Genomic DNA, 11,100 nt, shown 5'->3' with positions numbered 1-11,100 from the left:
ATTGATGGGAGACAGTGATGTTGAATGAATGCATTGGGCCATGAATGTGCAACGAAGAATTTGTAATTTCTTTAAATTTATTTTAAAATTTAAGAAAAAATTGTTATTTACAGTTATAAAGTGAATGATAATTTCAAAATTGGAAAATATATTAAATTGTTGAAGTTAAATTGATAAATGAGTAGAGATATGTTGAGAAGTATAGATTATAAGAATTGTAGTTTAAATTTAATGATGATATAACAAAAGACATGATGATTTTTTTTTAAAATTTGCTCACAAAAATATGCATCGTTGCATGAATTATGAAAAGAAAAAATGTTGGTGTATAAATAAGGCAAAATAACCCGCCCGCCCGTAAATACGCCGAAATAATTATTTTAATCGTGACAGAGGCCTTCTCCTTCATCCCCAAATCGCAAAACCTTCTGCAAATTACTCGATTCTGAGCGAGCTACTATCCATTTGCAAACCCTAACGAAGGGAAAGGAGAGATTCTGATTGAGGATTTCTTTATTTCTATCTACCTAGAAAGCCGTCAAAATGGTGAAGACCACGAAGGGAGGCAAAACCATGAACCCTACCGATTCATACCGCAAGGAGCTGCGCAAGAAAGAATTGAAGCGGGTAAGTTTGATCAATCTTTGTTCTCGCGCAATTCTCGTATGTATATGTTGAGTCTGAATATCTGGTGGATATTCTGGGAAAAGCTATATTGGGCATGGAAACCCTGTGATTTTATTGCTTTTGTCTTCATGGGTTGCTACATGATTAAGTAATGCGGACGCTAGATGTTTGTTCTGATGCTTCGAAGTTTGTTTTGATGTTACTGAACAGAACAAGAAGGAGAGGAAGAAGGTAAGGGAAGTTGGGATTTTGAAGAAGGATCCCGACACTCTGAAAGATCAGATTCAGAAATTGGAAGCAATGAGTAAGTTTCCTAGAATCCATCAATGAATTATTTAGGTTGTGCTTTAGTTTCTTACAAACATGATGAAAAGGTGAATTATTTGATAAAACGCCTGATTTATCACTTTCTTTAGTATGATTAAAGAGGTTATGGCGGAAGCTGGTAACATGGGATTTTGATTGATATCAAACTTATGCACCCTTGTTTTCTCATCCCATATGCTGTAATAGGTAGATCAGTTTTGATATAGACATATAGTACTACTTATACTATGGCAGTAGCTATATTTTCTGTCCTTTTTACCTTCTTGAAAGTGAAGCAACTTTTAGTTCAACACTTTGCTTCATTAGTCACTGCTTATTTCGGGGATTTAAGGTAGCTTTGCCTTCGGTTTTGAAATAGATCTGCAAAGCCTTAAGTTCTGGGTGGCGCTTTTTGACATATGGCTTCAAACTTGCAAAATGTAGAGGAAGCAATTCTCTTGTTCTTTGGTATAAGAAACCACTATCACTTGGCCCATTCTTTTCTCGTGGGTTAACATTTCTCCGCTTAGCTTGTTTTAAATAGCAAGTGAAAACACACCGAAAAAAACTGTATTCACGGAATCCCTTGTTGTTGCTAATTATCAGGAAGAAGAAAATTTCCTTTATATATTGCAGTTCTTAGTTCTTACTTCTTAGAAATTGAAAATCATACTTCTTGCTTTTAAGCCTTCTAGCTGTTCTTGATATATGAAGTTGGCTTGGTAGTCTTTGGTGCTGTTCGCAGGCCTTACTATAACTATTCATTATCATGCTGCAGTTGTACCTTTTTGTTATCTAATGATGCACAAGAAAAATCCAACTCTTTCTGCACAAATGATGAAATTTGTAAAGTCCTGGTGACGTTTTCCTGAATGTACTTTATGTACAATTCACTTTGTTCCTTTGTTCTGCTGATTCATCCCAATAAATCTGTTAGTGAGTACATTTTACATTTTGCCAAACATGCAAAATGTTATGCTTTTTCTTTTTCTTTCACTTTATTTTTTGGGAGAGAAACATTGTCCACTAGTAGTATCTTAATCATTATTTATTATTATTGCAGAGGCAGATGGTGCTCTGGACAAAGCTAGAAAACACAAAAAGAGACAACTTGAAGACACACTCAATCTCGTGCTCAAAAAGAGGAAGGCAATTCCTTGTTTTAAGCTGCATTGTATGCTTAATATTTTGTTTGTTACTTTGTTTTTGTTGTTTACGTATGAGACACGCGAAATGCATACCATACTTGGAATTTCCATTGTGAAGAGCTATAAATCCGTGTGAAGAGATAATGAACACAATTGATTTCTTAGTTTCTTTTTTTGCCCTTTCCCTTTTCAAAGTAGACTGGTGTTAACAGTGTTCTTTCTTTTGCTGTATAGGAATATGAAGAAAATATGAAGGAAAAAGGTGAAACGCCAGTTATGTTCAGGTGAAGAAGCGTAACCTTATTTAATTAAATTTCCTTATTAGTTATAGATGTTCATATGAACTTTGTGCTTTATAAGTTTGGTTGGGAAATCTTTTTTGCAGTCATTTGGGACCTGTTCGAAGGCGTACTACTGCAGAAGAGGAAGAAAGAGTCAAACATCCCAGACCTGAAGTAAGTTTACTTGAATTTTCCCAACTTTATTTCTATTGTACCTTTGCTTTGTTCTGATTTGTTGAGACATTTAGCAATTTGTTCATGCAGGACTCAGTTTATTATCACCCGACTCTGAATCCTTCTGGAGCGCCCCCGCCTGGAAAACCTCCAATGTTTAAATCATCAATTGGTATGCCATAGGTCTCATTTGACTTCTCTAAGAACATGATCTTGATTCTCTTTTTAGATGCATTTTTTACTTGCACACCATTTACTTTCACATCAATTTTAAGTTTTTGCCGCTTCATTGGGGATGCAGGACCAAGGATACCTTTACCAGAAAGCTCGAGTAACGTGGCATCATCATCACAACTAGAAACAGAGGATGGCACCTTACCTGTTCCTCCTCCTCCGCCTCCTCTTCCTGGTGCGAGCTTAGATTCTGGAGAAGGTGCTACTTTGCCCGTATCTTTGCCTTTGCCGCCTCCTCCACCTATGCCTCCACATGCAGCAGGGGGAGATATTATATCATCATTGCCTCCACCACCACCTCCACCTGGCCCACCGCCTAAGGAGTTACTTGCTGTTCGTCCCCCACTTCCTCCACCTCCACCAATGCAGCCATCCTCCCAACCACCTCCCCCTGGTACTCCTGGAGGCGAGAATGCAAATTCAGAAGATTCAACTTCCAGGCATCCAGTTCCGGTATTTGCTGCATTCATATTTATATGAAGGCTCTTCAAAATCTAGATGTCTGGATATTTTGTTATGTTTTTAATAAATCATCATCATCATCATAAAATTGGTCTATTGTCCTTCAACTTTTTAGCTGATGGCTTTCTCTTGCTGATTTTTTGCCAGATGCCGACTAGCCTTCCTCCACAGCCTCAACTGACTGGGATGCCCCCGAGGTTGGGTGATGCTCAGCCTGAAGACTCATCTTCTGAGTCTGAAGCAAAAACTACAATTGATCCCAAAGAACTTCTGAAAATGGCCCCTCCTCCACCACCATTAAGGCTACAGCCTCAAATGCCTGGAGCTGGCATAGGGTCAAGTTTGCAGCTCGATATGCTTCCTCCAGGCATCGCACGCTTTCCACCGCCACCACCAGCTGATATGCGCCCCCCATTTTCCGCCCCTGGAATACCTGGGCAACCTGGTCATGTTGGCCTCATGACTCCACTAATGCCAAGACCACCTTTTGGACCTCCCCTTGCCTATCCATCAATGATAAGACCACCGCTTCCACCTGGCCCGCCTCCTATTCCACAAGACGACTTTATTGCTCGACAAGCTGTTCCTCAGAAGCCATCATACATCAAATCAGCTGCATCCACCGTTGTAAAGAGGCCTCTGGCGCAGCACACTCCTGAGCTTACAGCTATGGTGAGTTTATCTGCTTTTGCAATAATCTTTTTTATAGTGTCCTCTTTTCCTTCTTTGGCATTTATATGCGAATTTAGGGGAGTCTTACCAGCTTTAATTTCACACTTTCTCTTTAACGAGAATCTCCTTTTTGCTCTGTAACATAAAAATTACACCTTTTTATCGGTGGAAACTTTTGATATATGAAAAGATTATCTACTCTGTATAAGGTTCATTGGCTAGAGAATAATTTTGTAGTGCTTCTGGTTGTTCATTTCGATTACATCCTCATCGACAGGAATGCTTCGTCTGGTATCTGCAGTCGCATGAAATTCTGACCTCAAGATTGTGGCTTTGCAGGTTCCTGCATCGGTACGGGTCAGGAGAGAGTCTGCCCTTCCCCTTCCAAAAGCAAAGCCAAAGGCAACTACCCCTACTACATCCAACAGGCCAATTGTGGCTCCACCAGTTGCAAAGCAAGCATCCACTGGCTCGTCGTCTGCATCAAAACCACAAAGCATTGATGACTCGTATATGGCGTTCCTGGAGGACATGAAAGCACTGGGTGCTCTTGATGGTTGAACCAGATACATTATGAATGCTTGAATGTAGGATTTTGTGATGAGAGGAAGCAGCGCGATTCAAGGCTTTTGGTATGGCTCCGATCTTCAACACGGCCAATTAACTGTGCTCTAATACCCATTGTGCATTTTTGCACCCTGTGATAGCCATTCCGTTGCTACTGTTGTTATCAGCTTTGACTGCTGTGTTCTCTTTCTCTCATCATTGTGGACTTAATTTCTCTGAACGAGTATCCATCTGCTAAATGAAAAGTTAAACTGTATCTATAGACATACATTAACCATATTGATCTATTATTCCATTGAATTACTCTCTCTCACTTCCTAAAGTGTTTGCAGTTAATTTTCTAATTTTTGTCATGTGAAGCAAATCATTCAAATATTGTGAACGCAGAATGTGTATTTTGAAATTACTGCGGAATCAACATCGCCCACGGTCAAACAGTCGCAATCAGTTGAGATTTCAATTGGCTTGCTCCCTTTGAAATTTCATTTATGGAAAATATTAGAATATATAGTTATTATCATCATCCTTTCTTAAATCACAAATTTAGTATATTGGTTATTTATGAGGAGTTGGATTTCTTCGCAAATTTTCAGCTTTTATTCCATAAATTAATGAGCTAAAGTCAACTACGCAGACATCAAGCTGCAAGTTGATGGTATATTGGTATCTCATCATAGTTCACAATGTCAAAAGGATAAAAACTTTATAAAGATATTGAGTCAAACAAATATAGGGTTTGAATTTCTTCTCACTAATTATCAGTTTTCGGTGAGAGACCAAAAACCGATCAAAGGAATAATGTGGTGCTAATTGTTTGAAACCAAGAAAAGTTTTTATCATTTTATGTGTTTCTGAACATAATCTCTGGTTTTTGTTTCTTCATTTAAGTTTTGATGGTTTGATTCTTGAAAAGTGGGGTTTGTCCCTCTCAAGTATCTTTCAAATAGTGACAAAAAATTTGTTCTTTTCTTTGCGGCCTATTTTGTTTTTGGTGTAAAATTAGGAATGATGGGAGGCAACCACTTTGTTATTAGGATTATTCAGTTCTTCATCTTGTTGCAGTTTCTTGATTCTTGTATCGCTCTGCCACTCTGCACCAATTCAAGTAAGTCTTTGTTTTCATTCATTAAAGAGAGAAAGATACAGCTCATTTGGTGGTTGTATTGTATTGTATTACAGGAGCTCCTTTTAGTTCAAATTCAAGTCTGCAGCTGTGCCCCTACAATGGCACCGTGTGCTGCAATGCATATGATGATTTGCTTTTGAAGAAGCAGTTTTCATCGATGAACATCTCACATCCTGCCTGCGCTTCTCTTGTTAAATCTATCCTTTGCTCTGTAAAGTCAACTTCACTACTTAGTTAAATCAATATTCATAATTTTGCTGTGTTTCTTTAATTGTTGCTTCTTTCATAGTTATGTCATCACAGTCTTATGATGCAGCAGTTATGGGATTTTCTTGTTTGGTTATTCACTCGTTAGCTTTCTCTAAGTTAGTTTGCTTTAACATCTACAGAGGTGTGATCAGTTCTCAGCTGAGCTATTCCGAATCGATTCTGCACCTCGACATGTTCCTGTGCTGTGCAGCTCATCAAACTCAACACAGACGAACCAAGCTTCGGTCGACTTCTGTTCAAAAACATGGAGCACGTGCCAGAATGTCTCCATCCTCCATTCACCCTTCGCAGTTTCATTACAAGGCCGAGCTGGAGCTCCAACGGCGTCAAATTCAAGCAAACTGGCTGATCTCTGGCCGTCTCAAGCAGACTTCTGTAGTGCTCTCGGTGGAGTATCCGATGATGGCCTACCCTGCTTTGATGGCACGCCTGTCACCCTCAACGACACGGGGGCTCCGGCCACTCCAAGTGGTCTATGCCTTGAGAAAATCGGGAATGGAGCCTACCTCAACATGGTAGGCCATCCCGATGGCTCAAACCGCGCCTTCTTCTCAAACCAGCAAGGCAAGATTTGGCTGGCAACGATCCCTAGTCAGGGCTCCGGAGGGGTAATGGAGCTTGATGAGGCTACTCCTTTCCTAGACCTAACCGATGAAGTCCATTTTGATTCTGAGTTTGGACTTCTCGGAATTGCATTCCATCCCAAATTCACGGAGAACGGCCGCTTCTTTGCATCGTTCAACTGTGACAAGGCCAAGTGGCCAGAGTGCGCAGGGAGATGCGCGTGCAACTCGGATGTGAAGTGTGATCCATCCAAACTGAACCCGGAGAACGGTGCAAGTCCTTGCCAGTTTCAGAGTGTAATAGCAGAGTTCACTGCTAATGGAACTGCATCACAGCCTTCATTGGTAATTTTACATGAGTTGGTTGAATTGTTTTTAGCATCAGTGACAATGTGAGTGGATCTTTTTCATTAGGCAAACCCTTCTGAAGTGAGGAGGATCTTCACCATGGGGCTTCCCTTTACGTCCCACCACGCAGGGCAGATCCTCTTCGGACCTCAAGACGGCCATCTCTACTTCATGATGGGAGATGGTGGCGGCGCAGGAGGCGATCCGTACAACTTTGCTCAGAACAAGAAATCCCTACTTGGGAAGATCATGAGGTTTGATGTTGATACCATAACAAGTGAGTTTGTGAACATCAGACTGTTTGTAAACACTCATATGTGTCAATCTACTTCAAAAGGATATGCCTAAGAGGCTAAGACAATCGCAATAACCGTTGTAGGTGCAACGGAAGCTAGCCGGCTCGGTCTGTGGGGAAACTATTCCATTCCTAAAGACAATCCCTACACACAAGACAAGGAGCTACAGAAGGAGATATGGACACTTGGACTAAGAAATCCATGGCGCTGCAGCTTCGACTCTGCTAGGCCTTCTTATTTCGCCTGTGCAGATGTAGGACAGGTAACTGCATTCATCTCAGCAACTCCCAATTCCAATGCATCAATATGTAATTCCAAAACATCCGTATTCTCCCTTAGAAGTTAGAGCTTCTTCAAGTGTTGAACAGGATCATTATGAGGAAGTGAACTTGATCACCAAAGGTGGAAACTACGGGTGGAGCGCCTACGAGGGCCAGTACAAGTTCAACTCGTCCATCGCAAACACCTCACAAAGCTCAACAATCTTCCCGGTGATGGGGTATAACCACTCCGATGTGAACACGAACGAGGGGTCAGCATCCATCACCGGTGGCTACTTCTACCGAGCCACCACAAATCCTTGTATGCAAGGAAGGTAACCAACTCATTTCTCCATGAAAGTGAAACCTATATCTAAATCTAACTAAGCCAACTTGTGCAGGTACTTGTTTGGAGATCTGTATGCAGGGGCTATATGGGCCGGAACAGAGAGCCCTGTCAACAGTGGCAAGTTCACGAGCAGCAAGATCGCCTTCAGCTGCGCGGGTGACTCGCCTATGAAATGCACGGAGGCTCCTGGGAGCTTGGTCCCTGAATTGGGCTACATCTTCTCGTTTGGCGAGGACAACGACAAGGATGTCTACCTCCTCACACAGAGCGGCGTGTACCGTGTTGTTAGTCCAAGCCGTTGCAACTATGCGTGCGCGAAGACTGTTGCGTCTCCACCCCCTGCGGCCTCCTCGCCCCGGCCTTCCGGAGCAGGTCTTTTGAGAGCTCCTTTTGGGATTTTGGTGGCGATGATGTTGTTTTTGTTTTGCTTGGTTTTGCATGAATTTTTCTGAGTAATATTTGCTGGAGAAAATCAGTATAATTGATCAACATTCTTAAATCATTGGTGGATGATGGGATTTGGGATGCATTTGGCCTTTGATTGTTTGGGCTGTGTTACTCATCATCTTGTCTTTTTTCTCTATTCAAATACCGCAACCTTGTACCCTGCAAGTACGCTTTCACAATTTTTTAATTTGCTGGTATTTGTCTCTTTCTTCTTAGAGCATCCGCAGCGGTACTCGCTGGGACGGACGGTGTCCGTGTCGCTGGAGCGGCACCGCTATCGCCGCTGCTGCACTCCTGCCGCTAGCACGGCACTGCTCGATGCATTGAGCACGTCCGTGCCGCTAAGCAGACTACGTGGCGCGTTTCTATTGGCCAACGGATTATCCATTGGAAATTCAATTTTTTTTTAAAAAAATAAAAAATAATACCAAAAATTAAAAAAATATATATATATTTTCAGATTCCCAAAAATATGGTCGTTTTATTACCGTTTTCTAATTTTTTTTTTATTTTTTATAATTTTTTTTATTTCCAAAATCATATATAAATACACACATTCATCATCCATTTTTCACATCAAATCATCTCCCATTCATCTCTCATTCATATTTCTTCATACAACTCATCTACATCTTTCTCTCCCACTCAAACCCACTCAAATGGATTTCACCGATATCATGGCGGAAGCGGAGCGTGAAGAACAAGAATACTATGAACAATATCGTCCTGCCTATGAAGCCTATGTCGCCGCCACTACCCCTGCCCCTACTCCTCGACCAACTAGATCAATTCGCCGCTACATCCCTCGCGACTGGGAGGGAGCCAACGAAAGGCTCGTTGCCGACTATTTTTCTGACCAGCCGCGGTTTCCGGAAGATTACTTTCGGAGCCGTTTTTGCATGTCAAAATGGTTGTTTATGCGTATTGTCAACACATTGGCCGCCCGTGTTGAATACTGTCAATCAAGTAGAGACGCAATCGGTCGACAAAGTCTCTCGGCGTTGCAGAAGTGTCCTTGTGCCATCCGACAACTTGCTACTGGGCAAACAGCTCACCTCTTCGACGCGTATTTGCATGTCGGTGAGTCAACTGGAATCCTATGCCTTAAAAATTTTTGCGACAACGTTCGTTCTGCTTTCGGTGAGGAATTCCTTCGGGCACCCACCACCGATGATTGTCAACGGTTGCTTCGTCTTCACGAAACAGTCCACGGTTTTCCCGGTATGCTTGGCAGCATTGACTGCATGTAATGGAAGTGGAAGAATTGCCCGACTGCTTGGAGGGGGCAACACTTAAGCGGCCACAAAGGCGGCGGCCCAACACTTATCCTTGAAGCGGTCGCCGACTACCGCCTATGGATTTGGCATGCATATTTCAGTATTGCTGGATCCAACAACGACTTGAACGTGCCCTATTCTTCACCACTCTTCAATGATGTTTTGAATGGGGTAGCACCGACGATCGACTTCACCATCAACGGAAATGCATACCACATGGGTTACTATCTCGCCGATGGTATCTACCCAAGGTGGTCGACTTTCGTGAAGACGTTCAGCAATCCGCAAGACCCGAGACATGTTCTTTTTACGCAGCGTCAAGAGTCTGCTCGGAAAGACGTCGAAAGAGCTTTTGGGGTCCTTCAAGGCCGATTCAACATTGTGAATGCCCCGTCTCGGCTGTGGTACGTTAAGAATATCGCCGACATCATGTACACGTGTATTATCTTGCACAACATGATTATAGTTGACGAAGGACCGAGGACGGCTAACTTTTACGACGAGGATGAAGCCGGAAGCTCAACCGCGAGGTCTCCCCCACGCCGATGTATGCATACGACGATGGGCCAGAGGATCGAAATAAGAAACACAATGCGCGATACCCGAACCCACACTGAGCTACAAGAAGACCTAATCAAACACATTTGGGCGAAATTCGGCCACGAGTAGTGGATTTTTTTAATTTTATGAATTTAATTATGTACTTTTTAATTTTTAGGATTTTAATTATGTAATTTTTAATTTTTTTTGTAATTTGTAATAGTATTCTGAGTATTTTTAATGCATTTTAATATTGTGAAAATGTTTTTATTTAAATTGAATAATAGAATGGTGGGACCCTTGAACATGTCTTTGCGGAAGAGTATGGATGTGGGCGTTGTGCTCTTGTCTAAGAGCAGGGAGTAAAAAAGTAATAAAAGTAGTTCCGGGCCCACATCCGTGCTCTTTGGCAAGAGCACAGATGGGGATGCTCTTAGCTTTGATCCTTCCACAGCGCGTGGTTGTATGGTTGTCCACTTGCCGAGGTTCTCACGCACAATTGTTGGATTCCTTCAATCTGTAGAAATGATTGTTAGTAGGATCCCTAGATGTGACATATATATCTAAGCATGCACAAATCAAACTGGCACGGTGGTTCGGATCCACCGGAACCGGCTGGCGGTTCGGCGGTTCAAGCGGGCCGGTTCAGGTTCGGGAATATGACGAACCGTAACCAGCTGTTCAACGGTCCCAACGGGCAGATTCCGGCTAGGGCGTAGGGTTGCAGGCGAGGTGTGCTGAAAAACCGGCAGTTTCTGACGTAAACCACCGGTTTTCGTCAGAAATCGCCGGTTTGATCTACCGGTTTTCGACGGTTCCGGTGCTTTTTCAGGTGGTAGTGTATAGGCCTGAAAACCGGCCAGAAACCGCCAGTTTTCGGCCAGAAACTGCCGGTTTCCGTCAGAAACTGTGGACTGAACCGCCGGTTCAGGCAGTAAACAGGTTGAATTTGAAATTTGATTTTTTTTATTTCTTTCAATTTTACTCCTATAAATACTCCACTTCCCCCATCATTTTTACTCACCTCTTTCTTGTGTTAACAAGGATTTCCTTCTAATCTTCATTTATCTATTCTCTCATCATTCTCTCTAATTGCTCAAGTTGTTTACTAGTTACTACTTACTACTATTTTTTTGTTCGTAATTTACCATTT

General features: G+C 42.1%; 2 protein-coding genes across 4 annotated transcripts; both read left to right on the top strand.

Annotated features, from left to right (window-relative positions):
* The first annotated feature begins 348 nt into the window (after positions 1 to 348).
* On the top strand, positions 349 to 4,774 carry LOC121763570 (protein EARLY FLOWERING 5-like). 2 transcript variants are annotated; one of them, XM_042159613.1, is made up of 9 exons: positions 349 to 627; positions 838 to 931; positions 1,997 to 2,082; positions 2,316 to 2,365; positions 2,467 to 2,536; positions 2,627 to 2,708; positions 2,838 to 3,223; positions 3,380 to 3,904; positions 4,244 to 4,774. In XM_042159613.1, exons 1-9 carry the CDS (start codon positions 544 to 546, stop codon positions 4,463 to 4,465), a joined length of 1,599 nt encoding a protein of 532 aa, XP_042015547.1. In that variant the 5' UTR covers positions 349 to 543; the 3' UTR covers positions 4,466 to 4,774. The 2 variants fall into 2 exon arrangements, with proteins under 2 accessions (XP_042015547.1, XP_042015548.1); XM_042159614.1 differs by having other exon boundaries at positions 583 to 627; positions 1,997 to 2,107.
* Positions 4,775 to 5,211: 437 nt separating this feature from the next.
* Positions 5,212 to 8,208, top strand: LOC121763909 (HIPL1 protein-like). Of its 2 annotated transcripts, none has more exons than XM_042160001.1 (7): positions 5,212 to 5,576; positions 5,651 to 5,808; positions 5,987 to 6,775; positions 6,845 to 7,055; positions 7,158 to 7,336; positions 7,443 to 7,669; positions 7,736 to 8,208. In XM_042160001.1, exons 1-7 carry the CDS (start codon positions 5,477 to 5,479, stop codon positions 8,133 to 8,135), a joined length of 2,064 nt encoding a protein of 687 aa, XP_042015935.1. In that variant the 5' UTR covers positions 5,212 to 5,476; the 3' UTR covers positions 8,136 to 8,208. The 2 variants fall into 2 exon arrangements, with proteins under 2 accessions (XP_042015935.1, XP_042015936.1); XM_042160002.1 differs by having other exon boundaries at positions 7,443 to 7,665; positions 7,736 to 7,994.
* The last annotated feature ends 2,892 nt before the right edge of the window (positions 8,209 to 11,100 follow it).

The sequence above is a fragment of the Salvia splendens genome, chromosome 14 (genome assembly GCF_004379255.2).
Source record: "Salvia splendens isolate huo1 chromosome 14, SspV2, whole genome shotgun sequence".
NCBI lineage: Eukaryota > Viridiplantae > Streptophyta > Magnoliopsida > Lamiales > Lamiaceae > Salvia > Salvia splendens.
This window is presented reverse-complemented; position numbering and strand designations above follow the sequence as displayed.

Bases quoted from the DNA above. Each gene is read 5' to 3' on its own strand.
- LOC121763570 (XM_042159613.1), top strand. From the start codon at position 544: ATGGTGAAGACCACGAAGGGAGGCAAAACCATGAACCCTACCGATTCA. The intron at 2,537-2,626 runs GTAAGTTTACTT...TTGTTCATGCAG, and splicing joins TCAAACATCCCAGACCTGAA to GACTCAGTTTATTATCACCC. The intron at 3,905-4,243 runs GTGAGTTTATCT...GTGGCTTTGCAG, and splicing joins CTCCTGAGCTTACAGCTATG to GTTCCTGCATCGGTACGGGT.
- LOC121763909 (XM_042160001.1), top strand. From the start codon at position 5,477: ATGATGGGAGGCAACCACTTTGTTATTAGGATTATTCAGTTCTTCATC. The intron at 6,776-6,844 runs GTAATTTTACAT...CTTTTTCATTAG, and splicing joins CTGCATCACAGCCTTCATTG to GCAAACCCTTCTGAAGTGAG. The intron at 7,337-7,442 runs GTAACTGCATTC...AGTGTTGAACAG, and splicing joins CCTGTGCAGATGTAGGACAG to GATCATTATGAGGAAGTGAA.